This window comes from Nerophis ophidion, linkage group LG26, assembly GCF_033978795.1.
Source record: "Nerophis ophidion isolate RoL-2023_Sa linkage group LG26, RoL_Noph_v1.0, whole genome shotgun sequence".
Taxonomy (NCBI): domain Eukaryota; kingdom Metazoa; phylum Chordata; class Actinopteri; order Syngnathiformes; family Syngnathidae; genus Nerophis; species Nerophis ophidion.
Genome location: NC_084636.1, coordinates 25863741 through 25884278, shown reverse-complemented (window position 1 = coordinate 25884278; position 20538 = coordinate 25863741). Strand labels below are relative to the sequence as shown.

General features: G+C 39.6%; 1 protein-coding gene across 2 annotated transcripts; it reads left to right on the top strand.

Annotated features, from left to right (window-relative positions):
• The first annotated feature begins 1762 nt into the window (after positions 1-1762).
• org (oogenesis-related gene) lies at positions 1763-16755 on the top strand. 2 transcript variants are annotated; one of them, XM_061888250.1, is made up of 6 exons: positions 1763-1922; positions 2000-2074; positions 12838-13048; positions 13128-13276; positions 16448-16555; positions 16655-16755. In XM_061888250.1, the coding sequence occupies exons 1-6, from the start codon at positions 1872-1874 to the stop codon at positions 16673-16675; spliced, it is 615 nt and encodes a 204-aa protein (XP_061744234.1). In that variant the 5' UTR covers positions 1763-1871; the 3' UTR covers positions 16676-16755. The 2 variants fall into 2 exon arrangements, with proteins under 2 accessions (XP_061744234.1, XP_061744233.1); XM_061888249.1 differs by having other exon boundaries at positions 1997-2074.
• Positions 16756-20538: the final 3783 nt, after the last annotated feature.

Genomic DNA, 20538 nt, shown 5'->3' with positions numbered 1-20538 from the left:
TAAAAGCGCTTTGAGTCAATAGAGAAAAGCGCTATATCAACATAATTCACTTCACTTCAACTTAGATATTGGGTTTCACTATGTAAAAGCGCTTTGAGTCACTAGAGAAAAGCGCTAAGTAAATATAATTCACTTCAACTTATATATTGGGTTTCAAAATGTAAAGGGCTTTGAGTCAATAGAGACAAGCGCTATATAAACATAATTCACTTCACTTCAATTGAGATATTTGGTTTCACTATGTAAAAGCGCTTTGAGTCACTAGGGAAAAGCGCTATATAAACATAATTCACTTCACTTCAACTTAGATTTTGGGTTTTACCATGTAAAAGCGCTTTGAGTCACTAGACCAATACGGCCTTTTTAGTTTACTAAATTGCAATTTTAAATTTCCTGCGAAGTGTCCTGTTGAAAACGTTGCGGAATGATGACGCTTATGTTGACGCGTGCTTGTGACGTTATTGGTTGGAGCGGACATTTTATCCCAGCCCCACTCATGGCTAAAAGTCGTCCGATTTAATCGCATAATTACACAGTATTTTGGACATCTGTGTTGCTGAATCTTTTGCAATTTGTTCAATTAATAATGGAGATTATAAAGAAGAATGCTATTGGTGGAAAGCGGTGGATTGCAGCTGCCTTTAGCAACACAAACACAGCTGCTCTTTCTTTGTTTGTTGTGAAGCTTTAATATGGAACAGAGCGGTCAAGCGAACATGTTTCTCTACCACATGTCAACCGTCAGGTTTCGGTGAGAAAATAGTGGTAATAAGTCGGCTCTTACCGGAGACATGAGCGGAGCTTGCGTCCTCCTGCTGCTGTCAAAGAGGCAGCTGCGACTTTCTTGGCTCCTCCATGGCTTCCATCAGAGACACTGGCGGTCACCACACCCCTCCGACTTTCAGGTATGACTTTATGATCTCACTAAAACACTAGTAACACAATAAGCAGATAAGGGATTTTCCAGAATTATCCTAGTAAATGTGTCTAATAACATCTGAATCGCTCCCACTGCCCTGACTTTTTTCCCTTTTCTTTATTATTCACTCTAACTTTCCTCATCCACAAATCTTTCATCCTCGCTCAAATTAATGGGGAAATCGTCGCTTTCTTGGTCCGAATCGCTCTGGCTGCTGGTGGCTATGATTATAAACAATGTGAGGATGCGAGAAGCCCTACAACCAGTAACGTCACGCGCACATCGTCTGCTACTTCCGGTACAGGCAAGGCTTTTTTATTAGCGACCAAAAGTTGCGAACTTTATCGTCAACGTTCTCTTCTAAATCCTTTCAGCAAAAATATGGCAACATCGCGAAATGATCAAGTATGACACATAGAATGGACCTGCTATCCCCGTTTAAATAAGACAACCTCATTTCAGTAGGCCTTTAACTTTAGCATGTCACTAAACATGAAGTGCACGTTTGTCACTTATGGAATAAGTACGTCATATAAAAAGAGGATTCTTAGTTTTTATTCTAATTAGGGTCCAAGAAGCCCAAATAGCAAAGAGAAATAAAAAAAACACATGTAGACAAACAGCTTGGGCCTTAAGAGGTTAAATAAAGGCATATTAATACCACTTAAGATTTATCTAACTATCCATCCATCTATCTATATATCAAGACTATTGTTTACTTTTACGGTCTAAGTTGGTCACGTGGTTGCTTGTCGGTGGTTGTTTGATTGTTTCCGCCTCCTGATTGGCTGGCGCTAATTGCAGCAGGTGCAAGTGCGTGCTGTGATTGGCTGCTGTCCGAGGGCTTCTGGGTACATTTGAGCCGGTTGGTCGGCCGCCATTGATTAAGCGTCCGCTCGGCCCAGCTCAGCAGGCCATCTTCGGTCCGACGCACCTCGGACACGGCGACAGAATGACGGCTGAGCCCCGCGGTGAAGCAGCGGCGCAGGACGAAAGCACCGAGGTAACGACATCTTTGTTATTTAAGAGGGAAGCCTGCTTTTTTTTTTTTAACTGTTAGTTTGCCGCCTTCTGAAGCAGGGCGCGGTGGAGGTGAGGAGACATGGAGTGCTTCGCTCCGTGCTGCGGGGCCTCTTCTGGCCGTTTGGCATCGTGGTACGTACCGCTGAATTGTTACGAAGTTCACCACAAACTGCATTTTAAGCCTGTATTCTGTATTTACTTTATATTTACTTTTTGAGGGGAAACTATTAGATTATGGCTTGCTCGTCTCATTCAAATGACGTCACTATGCGCGACAATTTTGCCTCCTGATAAATGAAGATAATCAAGGGCCTGCTGAAACCCACCACGCAGTCTGATAGTTTGTATATCAATGATGAAATATTAATATTGCAACACATGCCAATACGGCCTTTTTAGTTTACTAAATTGCAATTTTAAATTTCCCGCAAAGTTTTGTGTTGGTATGACGCGTGCGTTTGAGTCACCGTTTGTAGCAGACATTATTTTACAGCCCGATCCAAGCTATAAGTCAGGGGTAGGGGACCTATGGCTCGTGAGCCAGATGTAGCTCTTTTGATGACTGCATCTGGCTCTCAGATAAATCTGAGCTGACATTGCTTAAAACAGGGGTGCCCATTACGTCGATCGCGATCGACTGGTCGATCTCGGAGGGTGTGTCAGTCGATCTCAAGCCAGGCATTAAAAAATAGACATAAAAATGAGCAATCATCAATCATACCAAGACTTCACTTTCGTCAGTTATTTGACATTCTCGGCACCCGAGGATCTTGTGAGATGACGCTGGCTGCTGTGAGCTCATATTTAAGAAAAAAATCACTAACAGGGCGGACGCAGAGAAACACATTTTATTTCTAGAGACTCCGTACCTACTGTCAAAACTCTAAAGACAGACTGCACAGTTCCTGTCTTCACCATAAAAGACCTGTTTCATCCTGCCTGTGCTAACAAAATAAGAGTCTCAGAAAGCTAGCGTGCACAAGCTAGCAAGCTACGGAGTTTGATGCCAATGTATTTCTCCCCCGCCCTCAGCGACCGCTTTCTCACTCGCTTGCCCACCCGCACACTCACTGACGTCACTCACCTGCTGCCAGACATTAAAGGGCCACACACATATGCTACTCTCATAACAAAGTGTTTAAAAAGGAGTATGCAAGTTGGACAAATGAGATGCCAAATCCAACCACTTTCATGTGGTATTGGACAGAAAGGAGGACTTTTTTTTTCCCTCTATTTGAAAATGCGGACGTTATCAGCACCACTGTCTAATTCCAATCAATGCAAGTCATCAGAATCAAATACACCAACTTATATTCTTGTATTCATGAAAGAAAGGAATCTGTGTTAAACATGCTTGTATTATCATTAAAAACCATTAACTTGTTAACAAAAATGTCTCTTTCATAAATAAATAAATATAAATTATAAATAGGAATGAGGTAGATCTCCTCGACTTGGTCAATTGAAAAGTAGCTCGCCTGCAGAAAAAGTGTGAGCGCCCCTGGCTTAAAACGATAAATAATGTAATGACAGTGTTAAAAATAACGTTTAAAATATAAAATATTGTCATGTACTTTTATGTTTAAGAAGCTTGTAAGAAGTCATTTATTTATTATTGGTTAGTGTGGGGCTTGCCCTCCAGAGGGTTCTTCAGACCACCAAGCACTGACATGAGAGCCAGTTTCAGGGTTACAATATTGTTTTATTTTTCAATAAGTCTCTCAGTTGCTTTCCAGCAATTGTCTCTTTTTCTTTTGTTCTCACTCGCGCTTGGTTTCTAGCCCCAAGCCGGTCTCTCCTCCTGGCTGCTGCTTATAACATAGCAACAGGTGATCAGATAAAAAGGCCCAGGTGGGCGTCTACGCACCTGTCGCTGAATTCAAGGCCTGTCCTGGCAGCACCCTGCTTCGCTGCAGGCCACGCCCCCTCCACAGTTAGCTTCAGAATAACAATGTTATTACAAAGAATAAGAGACCTCTCTAGAAATGTTGGTCTTTCTTAAAAATGCACGCGTTTTGTTGTGTTCAGTGTTAAAAAATATATCATATGGCTCTTACGGAAATACATTTTAAAATATTTGGCTTCTTGGCTCTCTCAGCCAAAAAGGTTCCCGACACCTGCTATAAGTAGTCTGTTTTAATCACATAATTACAGTATTCTGGACATTTGTGTTGCTGAATCATTTGCAATTTGTTCAATTAATAATGGAGAAGTCAAAGTATAAAGCTGTAGGTGGGAAGCCTTTAGCCACACAAACACAACCGATGTTCCATTCTTTAAAATTCCCGAAGATGACGCTTTACTATGGATCAGAGCGGTCAAGCGAACATGGATCCCGACCACATGTCAACCGGCAGTTTTCAGTGAGAAAATTGTGCTAATAAGTCGCCTCTTACCGGAGACCTCAGCGGAGCTTCCGTCCTGCTGCAGCTGCTGTGACTTCCCTCAGACTCTCGAGTCAACACACCCCTCCGACTTTCAGGTGCTATTTAATCTCACTATAACACTAGCACCACAGTAGCAGATAAGGGTTTTTCCAGAATTATCCCTGTAAATGTGTCTAAAACATCTGAATCGCTCCCACTGCAATTGCCTTCTTTTTTTATTTAACTTTTTTTTTTTTCTAGTTCTTCACTCTAAATTTCCTCATCCACTAATCTTTCATCCTCGCTCAATTAATGGGGAAATTGTCGCTTTTTCGGTCCGAATAGCTCTAGCTGCTGCTGGCCATGATTGTAAACAATGTGAGGAAGGAGGAGCTCTACAACCAGTGACGCCACGCGCACATCGTCTGCTACTTTCAGTCAAGGCAAAGCTTCTTTATTAGCAACCAAAAGTTGCAAACTTTGTCTATGTTCTCTACTAAATCCTTTCAGCAAAAATATGGCAATATCGCGAAATGATAAAGTATGACACAAAGAATGGACCTGCTATCCCCGTTTGAATAAGAATCTCATTTCAGTAGGCCTTTAACATTGTTTAGTGACTTGTCCAGGGTGTACTCCTCCTTCTGCCGATTGTAGCTGAGAGAGGCTCCAGTGACCCTGAAAGGGATAAGCAGCAGTAAAAGATGGATGGAATATTTAGAGGGGTCCCCAGATCCGGCCGCCAGCTTCCAAAATTCGGCCTGTGGGAAGTGCCAAATTAAACAAAAGTTAAAGTACAAATAGTCACACACAAAGGTGTGGCAAAATTATTCTCTGCATTTGACCCATCACCCTTTATCACCCCCTGGGAGGTGAGGGGAGCAGTGGGCAGCAGCGGTGGCCGTGCCCAGGAATAATTTTTGGTGATTTAACTCTCAATTCCAGCCCTTAATGCTGAGTGCCAAGTAGGGAAATGGGTCCCGTTTTTATAGTCTTTGGTATGACTCGGCCGGGGTTTGAACTCATGATCTACTTAGCTCAGGGCAGACACTAACCACAAGGCCACTGAGCAGGTGGCCTTGTCTTGGTAAGCGCCTTGCATGGCAGCTCCCGCCATCAGTGTGTGAATGGGGAAATGCAGAAATCCTTTGATAGTAGAAAAGCTCGATAATCTATTTAAATCTACATTTTGTATTAGCAGTCTAGTATACGATTTCCTTATCAATCAATCAATCAATGTTTACTTATATAGCCCTAAATCACTAGTGTCTCAAAGGGCTGCACAAACCACTACGACAACCTCGGTAAGCCCACATAAGGGCAAGGAAAACTCACACAGAGTGGGACATCGGTGACAATAATGACCCAGTGGGACGTCGGTGACGATGAGTATGAGAACCTTGGAGAGGAGGAAAGCAATGGATGTCGAGCGGGTCTAACATGTTATGTTAAAGGCCCACTGAAACCCACTACTACCGACAACGCAGTCTGATAGTTTATATATCAATGATGAAATATTAACATTGCACCACATGCCAATACGGCCGGTTTAGTTTACTAAATTAGTTTTAAATTTCCCGCGGAGTTTCTTGTTAAACGTTGCGGAATGATGACTCATGCGCGTGACGTCTCGGGTTGGACGGGACATAGCGCAGCACCACTTGCGGCTAATAGTCGTCTCTTTTCATCGTGCAATTACACAGTATTTTGGACATCTGTGTTGCTGAATCTTTTGCAATTTCTTCAATAATGGAGAAGTCAAAGTAGAAAGATGGAGGTGGGAAGCTTTAGCCTTTAGCCACACAAACACACGGTGTTTCTTTGTTTAAAATTCACGGAGGTGAAGCTTTACTATGGATCAGAGCGGTCAAGCAAACATGGTTCCCGACCACTTGTCAACAGGCAGGTTTCGGTGAGAAAATTGTGGTAAAGTCACCTCTTACCGTAGATCTGCACATTTTGCCCCGTCCATGCAGCTGCCGTGACTTCCCTCAGCCACTGGCGTCAACACACCCGTGGACACACCCCTCCGACTATCAGGTACTATTTAACGCACTAAAGCGCTAGCAACACAATAGAAAGATAAGGGATTTCCCAGAATTATCCTAGTAAATGTGTCTAAAAACCTCTGAATCGCTCCCAATGCAATTGCCTTTTTTTTAAAACCTTATTTTTTTTTCTAGTCCTTCACTATCAATATCCTCATCCATGAATCTTTCATCCTCGCTCTAATGGGGAAATTGTCGTTTTCTCGGTCCAAATAACTCTTGCTGTTGGAGGCTCCCATTATAAACGATGTGAGGAGCCCTCACACCCGTGACGTCGTCTGCTACTTCCGGTACAGGGAAGGCTTTTTTATTAGTGACCAAAAGTTGCGAACTTTGTCGATGTTCTCTACTAAACCTTTCAGCAAAAATATAGCAATATCGCAAAACGACCTGCTATCCCTGTTTAAATAAGAATCTCATTTCGGTAGGCCTTTAATATTAAGTGGAAAAAAATCTATAGTTATGTAGATATATAGCTAGGTAATCATGTTGTCTAAAAATGCATGTTCCCATCGATAGTGGGACATCACCAAAGTGTGCACTCTTTCAGTCAATTAGTGCCCGAGGAAAGTGTTAAGTTAAAAATAAATTACCAATGATTGTCACACACATTAGTTGTAATGAAATTTGTCCTCTGCATTTGACCCATCCCCTTGATCACCACTTGAGAAGTGAGGGGAGCAGTGGGCAGCAGCGGTGCTGTGCCCGGGAATCACTTATGGTGATTTAACCCACAATTCCAACCCTTGATTATGAGTGCCAAGAAGTGTATATACCTTATTTCCTTTAATTGCCGCCGGGGTGCTAATTAACTTAAAACCTCTTGTCACTCTGGCTCTTACTAAAGGCATGCAGTAAAATTTGAGTGTGATGTAAGCTTGGACCTTAAATCCTACTGAATAGCTCTTGATCTTCTTCCCTTTATGCGATTTTTCAAATTACCAGTATTGTAATCAGCCTCCTCCATTTTGAAAATGATGACAGGGGAAATGTCACTCGTGACGTCACTAGTTTGACCAGGCGGTAATACTAAGCATGTGCTAATTTATTTTGCGACGAGAGTTTGACACGGCAGTACAATGCAGGCACATACTATATGCCCTGCGGCAATTCAAGGAAATACGTTATATCTATCTCCTTTTCACCCCGGTGTAGTGTCATCCTCTACCAGGGGCCTTGGAGTTTGAGGGTTCTGCGCAGTTTCTTGGCTGTTCCTAGGACTGAGGCTTCAGATGTTGTTCCTGGGATCTGTTGAAGCCACTTTCCCAGTTGATTTATATAAACATATATATCTCTCACACCACACAAGGCCGGGCCCCCAAATTGTTTTCACCCAATGCAGCCCCTGTGTCAAAGTTTAGGAAAGAATTAGGGGACTGAGCTCTGGTTAAAGAGCGGCTGTGCTAGCAACTTGAGGGTTCCGGCTTCCTCCCTCCTATTCAAATCCGTTGCGTCCTTGAGCAAGACACTTCACCCTTGCTCCTGATGGGTCGTGATTAGAGCCTTGCATGGCAGCTCCTGCCATCAGTGGGTGTTTGTAAAAAAGCATTAAGTGTAATCAATTTACATCTATATTTTGTATTAGCAGTATAGTATACTATTTCAAGGTGTTAAGTAACATGAATACCTTTAGTTTACATTTTTTGCTGCAAATTGTGAAGTTTTAAAGTGTATTACTAACGCATTGTCATTGTTAAACGTACTTTGGCTCAGATTGTGTCAGTCTCAATATGCATTTGCATATTGTTACTGGCAATCCCATTGCTGGGTTGCATTCGCGTGACCTCGAGCAGGAGTCCCCACTCTGCAGCCCACCATTGTCCAAAATCCGGCGAGCGGGATTTCCCAAGTTTAAAAAAAAAAAAAAAAAAAAAAAAAGTCTTAAGTCTGACCATTCTAATCCACTATCTACCACTTGTTTCACTCGGGATCTCCTACCTACTGGGGCAAATCATATTGTCTTAAAAAAAAAAAAAAAACGTTTTTACTTTTTTTTTTTTTTTTTTTTAACCCAATGCGGCCCACGAATCAAAGTTTGGGGGACCCTTGGTCGAGAGTCCCATTAGGCTTGTTTATTTACCAACATCGGTGCAGATTTTAGTTTGGAAGGTTTAGAGGAAAATGTGATCAAGAAAGAAATATATAAAACGGGAGTGAATTTATACACTTAAGAAAAATATTTTCAACATTTAAACCATTTATCACTGTTTGCTACATTACTTCATTTGACACTTGGATAGAGATGAAACATATTGGAGGCACACCATGGCTTTACATCAGGAGGGGTCCACAAATTAAGCATTCAATCCGGGAAAGACAAAGCAGGCTTTATTTGTGCATTAATGTATTTGATTGACTTGAGTGCCATGGTGCTAATGAAGGGGGAAAAGGATGTTTGCAGTCGCTTTCCTGCTACAAGTATTAGTCTCATCGAAAATTAATTCAGTCTGCAGTATTTATGGTGTAAAGTTCATATTTAGTCTCGTTATTTAGCAATAGATGTCCGTTCATTACTATTAAGTAGGGTTGTGCGATATGGCTCTAAACTATATCACAATGTTTTTATATTAGTCTATCGGTAATTACTGATTTTTTTTTTACCTATGGAAATATAGACCAGGAGGAAAAAATACCTTTTTTCTAAATTATTTATATGTAACATTCCTTGAATTATAATCCCCTCAGATATCAAAACAAAGTAAATGAAGTGTCAATACAAGCTTGGAAAACAATCAGCCAATGTAAACAAATTTTTGAAATCACAATTATTTAAGGTTTGAAAAATCAAAACAAACCTAAGGTTAAAAAAAAAAAAAAACTAATATGTAAAATGCTTTAGTGTGACATTGTAAATTTGGAGAACCCTAAGAACATTTGCAGGTTTAGTGCCACAAAATATAATGTAATATTATTGGACCAAACTATTTAAAAAAAAATGGCACATTTGTTGTCCTGTCCTGCACTTTAGTTCCTACCTGTTTCCTTACACCTGAATAGGGAATGGAAGTGTGTTGATAAAAGATGAGTGCAGCAAAGAACTACGGTCCGTTTTGAAAATATCACAATAACTGCCAAACTGTGGAGGTGGTTTTTCTTGTTTAACCACTGTTTGGTCTCTCAAGCACTCTTTTATTTCGCTCTGTACAGAAAATCGACAGGGAGACAGTGCAACCAAAAGTGATGGTTATGTGATTGGCTGCTTAGTGTCCCTCCCATTAGCAACAACTTCCTGTTTGGCTAGTTTACCACAGTGCCAGTCTTTAAGCGAGCCAACCAACCTTTACACTTTTTTTGTTTTTTCTTTTGCCCCACCAAAATATTTTTATCGAATGCATTTTATATTGTCTATTCTAATTCTTCGTCCCAGCCCTATTAAGAATATTTTCTTGATGTATGTAGTCATCCGTGTTGAATAAAGCGCTCTCCTTTCCTGCACAACAGCCAAGTTTAGTGTCTGAAAATCGACAGCAAAAATACGGTGGTTTGGACCAGTTAAAACTATTACTAAGAGTTAAATTGACTAGTTTATTTGCACAACCAGGTCTTTGTAGTTATGTAGATTAAGCAACATCAAAAGATCACAAACTAATGCGATTTATTTATTATTATTTTTTTGTCCGTCCTTTTCTTGCGTTTAGTTCTGTCAAACTATACTTGTATAGTAACGAATAATCTCAATTGAATCAGTTTGTCAAACAAATCAATTTTCAAACATTTTTACAAAGTGCTGGCTGCAGAAACAAATAGGGTCCAATTGTATTCCACAAGATAAGTTTTTTTTTTTTTTTAATTATTTTTTCTTAAAAGAGCCATTTCCTTTGTCACTCTTTTCCCCTGACTTATTTCCTTTTTTCATAAGCCACTTTTGGGACTCTTACAGCTTTTCCTAGCTCTATTTGAACAACTGTAACACCCTAAAACAGAACACCAATACAGCGTTTTCTGCTCAAACTTTACTCTCGTTTCAATGCAAAGCTTAAAATGGCTGACCAAGTGAATTAAGTCGCAAAGAAGAAATACGAATGTGACGTCAAATGCAACCCAGCAATATTATACACAGTGATTTTTGGACAGAGTAGAAAATTAATAACTAGTTCTCCTATAAATTATTTTAGTTTTTGTGTCCATTACTAAAAATCCAGAAGTCTTGCATAATTCCTTCAGATTAGCAGTATGGTGTCACACAACACAACTTTTCACAATTCATAAACTTTTTATCACTTCATTTTTTGGTTTGTTTAGAAAGTCTTGATTAGGACTAGTAGCTTTACAGTGGGCTAAAGTTGGGAAGTTGCTCTAGTAGTAGTTTTGCCCTTTTTAATAGTGAAGATTTTTATTTAACTAGCCTTAAGCAGTGTTGGGGGTGGGGGGTTGTTACATTTACATACGTCACAATGCGTTCATAACATGGCACACTACTTTTGATGTGACGTTTTGGACGTAATTCAGGAAGTAACTTTGCTAAGGAAAGTAACAACCAGCACCACGTGCAAATGACACTTTTTATATTAAATAACAAGGGGCAACTTTACACAGTAAACATGTACACATACACCCACTACTACCATAACTACAATTATTGAGGGGACAAGCTTTCAACCCTGCAATACCCTATTTGTGGACAAGGACACAAGAGGGCCATCGAAGCACATTCAGTCTCCTATCAATTAGTGCTGAGACCATCCGTGAAAAGATTCAATAGTTGTCGGTGAACGACTGGTGGTCAGCTGACAAAGCTGAGCTAAAATGCTGATTTGAAAATGCTGTCACTAAACTTGGCAACTGCATATGCCGGATATAACTTTTTTTTTTTTTTTGTAAAAATACTTTCCCTATTTATTATTGAATTTACTTTTTTGGTAACATTTCCTTACCCATTTGTACCTACTGTTTTGTAGTTGGGGTCCTAAAACTTTGAAATCACACTGGATGGATTTTGGACATGGGTTGGCAATTTAGCTGACAACGGTATCACATTTTTTTTTTTATACTGCGCAATAGCGACAATTGATATTTTTTTGACATTTTTAAGCCCGCTAATTAATGCAATTTCCTACTTGCCAAGGGTGCTAGCTATCCGCAAAGGTGTCTGGTAGCAGTCGATTATAGTTGGTTTCAGTTTTGAGACACTAGATGGCAGTAGTGTATAAGCCAACGAACACTGCACAGTAGGAAGCAACTAATTTAACAGACACATTGGAAGTGTCAGATTAAATTGCCACACTGCCTGCGTTAAAACCAACAAAACTAAAAATATATTTTGGGTTGATCCATCAAGATATTGTGGTTTCTCTAAACTTCATGCGGAGATTCCACGCTGCCACAGCGAGACAAAGATGGCGCAAACAATCTTGGTAGTTGATTCTATTCTATTGGCTGTTCGCTTGTCCGTCCCATTGCAGTGACATTTAATGTTTGCTGGGTTCCCAGACGGTAAGTGACTTCATGCAATAAATCTTGCTTTATAATTTTCCCTTTCCCACCCAAAAATATAAATGTATGGAATGTTTTATCGATTGCATTTTCATATGCATATTATCTGTCTAGCCCTAGTGCAGATATTAATAAACTATTGTGCCTTTTTATATTTCCAGGAAACGAGCAGTTTGGAATATGCCCCATTTGTGACGTCAGCAAATTATCTACCGTATTTTTCGGACTAAGTCGCAGTTTTTTTCCGATTTATTAACACATTACCGTAAAACATCAAATTATTTAGCTCATTCACGTAAGAGACGAGGTATAAGATTTCATCGGATTTAGCAATTAGGAGTGACAGATTGTTTGGGGAAACGTACAGCATGTTCTGTTATTTGAATGACTCTTACCATGTTACGTTAACATACCAGGCACGTTCTCAGTTGATTAGTGCGTCATATAACATACACTTATTCAACCTGTTGTTCACTATTCTTTATTTTAAATTGCGTTTCAAATGTCTATTCTTGGTGTTAGGTTTTATCAAATAAATTTCCCCAAAAAATGCGACTTGTTTTTTTCCTTCTTTATTATGCATTTTCGGTAGGTGCGACTTATACTCCGACAAATACGGCATATATTGTAGAGATTTACCAAAGGTGCTTTGCACATGGTTGCCATTGTAGTCGTGTGTCAATTAGCTCCTTTTTTGCTAACCTTGTTGTGGGGCAGATTGGCTTGCACATGCATCCGCCGCTGTTTCCATTTGCAATGCAAAGTAGTGTATAGTTCTAACGTAATCTGCCAGTAGACTTGCTATGGAAATGTTTTCAAAAACAAAAATGGTGGGGGTAAGACTGTCTCAGTGGAGCCACCTCAAGAATACCCACTGAACGGTGCATTCTGATGTGGCTTAAATGGTCTGTAAAACAATTTATGCACAATTTTGACCAAATGACCCCCATTACATGTTATGTAGACCTCAAGGAAATATCTAAAGTAGGAGAAATAACCCCTGTAAAGCATCAGTGGATCATAAAACCATGTTTATGCTTTCTTGTAGGTCCATGCTTGGCGTGGTTTTTGGTGGGTGCTGGGCTACAGGCAGCCTAAGCAAGAGACAGTCCTGACCTCCAGTCCTGCGCGGCAGAGCCTAACCGGTCGCAAGCGTCTGCGCAAGGTCACCCGCCTGATGTTGATGATCCTTCCACGCTGGGTGCACGGCGCACTGGGGTATCCTCTCTCAACTGGCATCGGCCGCTCCCTCTCCCCAGGTGAGTAGTGGCGACCTGCGTCTAATTTAGACAAAAGGATGCATTTTGATTATTCCTAAAGCCTCTTTTCCCTTAACAGAAAAAAGCGTCTCCCCCATTAAACCGTGTGGGAAGGGGAGCAAGCGGAAGCAAGACGATTTGGATGATGAGGAAGAACATCAGACCTGGGTGGAGGTGCTTTCTCAAGAGCTCACTGAAGAAGATTCGGAGGAGGATCCAGACTATGAAGTTAGTTATTGCACTTTACTTTAGGGCTGTCTGAGATCCTAAACTCTTGAATGGGCTTTGTCATTATGCATGGCAACAAAAGGCTGGGTGGGGTGTTCCCCACCCAGAGCGCAAGACACAAACAAAACAGTGGCAAGACTGTAGAGCTGCAGCTATCTAGTACTTTAGTAATCGAGAAGTCCAGAAAATATCCCGATTTGAGTAATCGAATAAATCACATTTTTGCTAAAGTAAGATTTAATTATACATGTTAAGAATTGGCCTGGTCTCATTTCTTAAACAGCTGTTTTCATTATTGAAGGCTGACATGCACAGCTCAAATGCGTCCGTGGTTAATTGTGCCATTTTGTGTGCTAATAAAAACAGGTGCACTCACAGCCCTGTCTGGTGTCACCGCATATATGAAATTCTAGTCTCTTGTGCTGTTTAAATGTGAGTTTCTCCACGCAAATCTGTTGAGCTGTTTTCAACCTGCTAATACAGAAAGACAAACTAATGACAGTTTTAAATTTTAAGAATGCAATACAGTTCATTGCATGCAAAATGGTTACATTTTTCTATCATAACATGTTTGAGATGAAAACACAAATTGTTCCCTGAGAAAGTTAAAATAAAACTATTAGTATCAAAAATAAAAGACCAGTTGATTAGATCAAACATTCAAAGTGAATTAGGTAGTGCCTTTTTAATACTGCGTTTGAAATGTGCAACTTCATATTCGGAACCAATATGGCTGACAGGAACTTGGCACACAAGTGTGAACACTGAACAAGGGCTTGGCACTCACTTTCTACAGAGACTATAGTGGCTGCAAGTTAGCCAAGTAGCCTGTGGTTGCATGACTTGAATAACCAAATAACTTTGCACGACTACTTTCGCATGGTTACTAATGAAAGGCTGATTGAACACGACTGCCCGTAAAGCGTTAGTTTTCAACACCTTTTGGCGGCATTTGATGACTTTGCGGGAGTGAAAGGACATCCTGGTTATCATAATGAATAACATTTATTTTAGTAACACAACTTTTACATTTACATTTGATAATAGATGACTTACCTTTCTTCCGGACGTCCCTCCATCGGATGCTTTCTCGGCAAGTGCTAGTGAAGCAAACTTGTGGTATGTGAGCTCCACTTTGGAATGTTTGCATACTACTGCATTTTCATTTTAGTGTGTAGTAGAGATGTGCAAATAAGAAATAATTTCATCCGCATCACAAGACGTCATCCACCCGAACCAACATTTTATCAAAACCACACCCGCCCGTTGTTATATATCTAATATAGACTATGCAAGGCATTAGTGAGGTTAGAAAGCTTTTGCCTGTTAAAAAAGGAGGCTGATCCAATGCAGCAGAGATTCAATGCATGCCATGCATTATCTCTTGGCCATGCACTAGTGGCTAAGAGATATTAATGAGTCATATTTTTTATCGTTATATTATTGTCATTTCCGTTAAAGTGTTGACTATTGTTGACAATGCCCTCAGATCAGGAGTGCGTTCCTCACACTGTGCGTGCACAGTTGCAGCAAGCAGAACGATGCTTTTAAGAAGTAAAAAAATGTTTTAGAAAGACTAGGCCTATATTTTCGTTAGGTAAAAAAAAAAATCTGAATTTATTTAAATGAATATTAACTTAACGTTATAATGCTCAAAGACGAGGGAGGGCGTGGTACACAGTGAAACGGTGAACAATTTTGCGACAAAGATGAACCTTTTATTTATTGATTTGCAGCCATGATAAAATATCAATCTCCGTTGTCAACGACAGGCAGGAAATTAAACCGTCTATGTTGTAGGCATAGGCTCATATGTTTTTAAGTTGAAATAAAACAATAAATGTGCCTCATAAGCCGTAGGCTGTCAATCATGTGCACAAACTTAAATTATACAATAACATATATGTATGTCATCCCTATTTAAACAAATAAATTAAATAAAAATAAATTACCTGCAACTTATTGGCCAAGGCAAATAGCTGAAGGGGGGAAATCAAACCCATCAGACTGCACTTTATCATCAAACTTGAATTATAATGAAAATAGATGGTCACGACAAATAACCTTGCATTGTAGCCAATCGGAGATGCGCTTCACTTGAAAGCGAGGCCAAATAATTAACACAGTAGTATATCTCGAATAGAAAAAAACCACAAACAACGCAATTGCCTTAATTCATTTGCATTGTAGTGCGCCCAAACACGTAACACCATCAAAATTATTCAGCTGACCGAACTCAATATAGGTTAGACAAGGGCTTATTTGGTATAGCCTAGGTAACGTAGACTAATTCGTTTAACATATCATACTGCCTTTTTTATTTTTTTTGTTAGCACTATGCAGGAATAAAATGCCATCTACAGTGCCAGTGTTCAGGCGAGAGCGCCTGGCCTCTAAAATGCGCCCTGCTGCGCTGAAGGAACGCTCACTTGCGACACTTGTTACAAAGAGTGCTGCTCGTTTTTGGTATGTGGCTAACATTTAACTATGTATATATATTTCCGAATTGGTTCAACCGCCACCCGCCCGAATCTATTTAAATTTTTTTTTTTTCGCCATGTCACCCGCCCGACCCGCGGTTAATCGGCAGACTCCGCGGTTGTCCGCAAACCGCATCTCTAGTGTGTAGTGTTCCCACACCTCCGACAACTTTGGTCACTTCTTAATTCCCTCGTTTTGCTGTAGCTCTTGTCTTTGGCTTTCTGTGGCATCTGCCATTGAGTTATGTCGGCGAAAAGGTCTTCTAAACTCAAGCGTATTTTAAAGAGCGCTGTTGTGCAAGTGCCGTGGGTGACGTAAAAACGCTGTGCAACACCTAAACCGTCCGTGCGAAACATGAGCTTTGACTACTGTTTACTAAACGAAGCAAAATGCCATAGAAAAAAAAAAAACTTGATGCAGCGAATATTCCTCATTTTTATTTTGTAATCAAATTACTTGGAATTGTTTCATCTCTACAAGACTGCTAAACATAAATACATATTTGTTTTTATTATATTTGGTAACTTATTGCACATGTCGAGCAGGCTGCAACGGTATAAAGGATTGCAAGTTATGCTTAGTCTATCAGCGAATTACTGCATGGTTACTTTTCTAGTAAAGTACAGCTTGGCTGTGAGACTAACAAGCCCATGTGTAAACCTCCACTTTCTATCCCTCCAATGTTTCCAGCCCAGTTCTATAGAGACGGCGAGTGAGGAGTACAGCTCTCACAACAACACTGAGGTTGACCCCGAGGTTCACGGCAAAACCCTAGTCTGGGTTGAGGATGTCAACACGGTGAGCTTTACTTGGATGTACTTGCGTCATTTAAATAGTTTGCTGTTAAATAAAACGGAAGACTTATGCAATTTTTTTTTTTTTTTTTTACATTTGCAGGATGCTTTGCTGCCATCTTAAGCCTGTCCTGATGTTTAAAGTCATTTTGTATAATGTAAGTTTTATCATTTGCAATAAAACTTACTGAATTTAACACATCATACGCACGCAATGTTTTTGATTCCACCTTTTGAATTGCTTTTTAGAGGAAATGTTGGGCCACAACTCTGTTATTTTCCTAATATTTACCTGCTCAGTGGCCTTGTGGTTACTGTCCCCCCTGAGACTGGAATGTCGTCCGCAAAGTCATACCAAAGACTAATCTAATGGGACCCATTGCTTCCCTATTTGGCGCTCTGCATCATTGGGGGTTAAATCCCCAAATGGTTCCTGAGCGTTGCCAATGCTGCTGTTCACTGCTCTTTTCACATCCCAGGGGGTCAACGTGGGAATGGGTCAAATGTAGGGGATCATTTCACCACACCTAGTGTGACTATCAGTGGGCCTTAACTTTATTTTTTTGTTTTTGCTTAAGTAAGGAAACATTGGGAGAAAGTGGATTTTGTAACTCTACTTTGTTTCTGACCAAACAATGCAAATGTGGACTTAAGTTTGTTGAACAGACTAAACTTCAAGCAGTAATGTCTCGTTCATAAGTTGTATTTAACTCTGCAGCTGAGCTAAGGCTATTCTTGTTGAACAGTGACAGTCACTCTGCTACCACTAGATGGCAGTAACTGTTTGGATTTAAAAAATCTGCTAGTCTTTAAATAAGTGAGGAATTTGTGTACTTTTTCATTGAAAATTGGTGCAGCATTAAGCAAACGTGATGAAGCAAAAATGGCTTTGTTTTTAGAGTGCTTGAATTTTTACTGCTTGTGTTTTAAATGTTGCCATGTGACTTTCATCTTAGGAATCATTTCAGCCATTTTCCTTGTACACCTCAAGGCAATCTGTATGAGGTGTGTTTAACATGTAGGTAGCGGGATTTTTTTTTCTTTTTTTTGTGCCCCTTGACAGCATCTAAGGCAGCTATATAAGCATCCAACCCACACAGGATAATTTGCTTTGACTTGTAAGTCAGTCATGGATCAGCTCTTGGTTCTTTTACCTTCACTTTTCCTTCTTTATGTATACATCTACACTTGAGGGGCAGAGGGAAGCTTTGGAATGAACCGGCTATAATCCAGCATGCTAAATAGGAACCCACTCCCCCCTCTCCCAAAGTTCCACAAGCGACTAAGCGTGAGTGCGACTAAGCCTGTGAAATTAGCAGCTCCTTAACTTATTCTAACCTCTGAAGAGCTATTTAGGGGCTCCTGAAGTTTGTAGCCTTGCTGGTGTCCTCTTCCAGATATATTTGATCTTTTGTGGAGCAAAATCCTGACACTGCCTGACATGATTTATTCTTTAATACATGGAAGTGGTTCAGAGGGTAGTGTGGCCGTCCAGTAATTTAAAGGTTGTTGGTACATATCCAGATTCTGCCATTGTCCTTGGACAAAACACTTCAGTGGGCACTGGAATTATTTGCCAGTTAGAGGAAGTAGACTCACTTTCCCTGTCAACAGTGGCTATGTAGCTTACCAAGAAAGTATGGGTTCTCACTGTAAAGCTCGGTGTCAAAATATTTACAAAATGTTTAAATCATGGGGTGGTACAACTACACTGTGGTCATATTTCCAGGAAATGTCCAACTGGTCTTATGTATTATACGACCACTTGAATCCACACAAATATATCATTAAAAAATAGATAAAAATATATCTCAATCTATATTACTATAGATTTAATTTAATATTGGATTATCTATTTTGATATAGATATTAATATAAATCTATATTTTATATATATCAATATGGAAATATTTTTCTATGTATTGAAATATATTTCTGTGTTAATATATAGATATCGAGTAATATATAGATATCTATGAATTAATTTATAGAAATATATTTCTATGTATATGTTAAATCTATATATTAATAAATAAATATATAATATATTTCCATCCATCCATTTTCTACCGCTTATTCCCTTTCGGGGTCGCAGGGGGCGCTGGCACCTATCTCAGCTACAATCGAGCGGAAGGCGGGGTACACCCTGGACAAATCGGCTGCTCATCGCAGGGCCAACACAGATAACAGTCACACACTAGGGCCAATTTAGTGTTGCCAATCAACCTATCCCCAGGTGCATGTCTTTGGAAGTGGGAGGAAGCCGGAGTACCCGAAGGGAACCCACGCATTCACGGGGAGAACATGCAAACTCCACACAAAAAGAACCCGAGCCTGGATTTGAGCCCAGGACTGCAGGACCTTTTGTATTGTGAGGCAGACGCACAAACCCATCTTGGACCGTTAAACCCCATATAATATATATATATTTTAAAACAGAAATACATATTATATATTACATTGTGTATATATGAGTATGTACATGTGTGTGTGTGTGTGTATATATATATATATATATATATATATATATATACAGTGGGGCAAAAAGTATTGAGTCAGCCACTGATTGTGCAAGTTCTCCCACTTAAAATGATGACAGATCTGTAACGTTCATTATAGGTACACTTGAACTGTGAGAGTATGTATATACATACATGTATATACATACATACATGTATGTATGTATGCATGTATGTATATACATGTATGTATGTATGCATGTATGTATATGTATGTATGTATGCATGTATGTATATACATGTATGTATGTATGCATGTATGTATATACATGTATGTATGTATGCATGCATGTATGTATATGCATGTATGTGTATGCATGTATGTGTATGCATGTATGTGTATGCATGTATGTGTATGCATGTATGTGTATGCATGTATGTGTATGCATGTATGTGTATGCATGTATGTGTATGCATGTATGTGTATGCATGTATGTGTATGCATGTATGTGTATGCATGTATGTGTATGCATGTATGTGTATGCATGTATGTGTATGCATGTATGTGTATGCATGTATGTGTATGCATGTATGTGTATGCATGTATGTGTATGCATGTATGTGTATGCATGTATGTGTATGCATGTATGCATGTATGCATGTATGCATGTATGCATGTATGCATGTATGCATGTATGTGTATGCATGTATGTGTATGCATGTATGTGTATGCATGTATGTGTATGCATGTATGTGTATGCATGTATGTGTATGCATGTATGTGTATGCATGTATGTGTATGCATGTATGTGTATGCATGTATGTGTATGCATGTATGTGTATGCATGTATGTGTATGCATGTATGTGTATGCATGTATGTGTATGCATGTATGTGTATGCATGTATGTGTATGCATGTATGTGTATGCATGTATGTGTATGCATGTATGTGTATGCATGTATGTGTATGCATGTATGTGTATGCATGTATGTGTATGCATGTATGTGTATGCATGTATGTGTATGCATGTATGTGTATGCATGTATGTGTATGCATGTATGTGTATGCATGTATGTGTATGCATGTATGTGTATGCATGTATGTGTATGCATGTATGTGTATGCATGTATGTGTATGCATGTATGTGTATGCATGTATGTGTATGCATGTATGTGTATGCATGTATGTGTATGCATGTATGTGTATGCATGTATGTGTATGCATGTATGTGTATGCATGTATGTGTATGCATGTATGTGTATGCATGTATGTGTATGCATGTATGTGTATGCATGTATGTGTATGCATGTATGTGTATGCATGTATGTGTATGCATGTATGTGTATGCATGTATGTGTATGCATGTATGTGTATGCATGTATGTGTATGCATGTATGTGTATGCATGTATGTGTATGCATGTATGTGTATGCATGTATGTGTATGCATGTATGTGTATGCATGTATGTGTATGCATGTATGTGTATGCATGTATGTGTATGCATGTATGTGTATGCATGTATGTGTG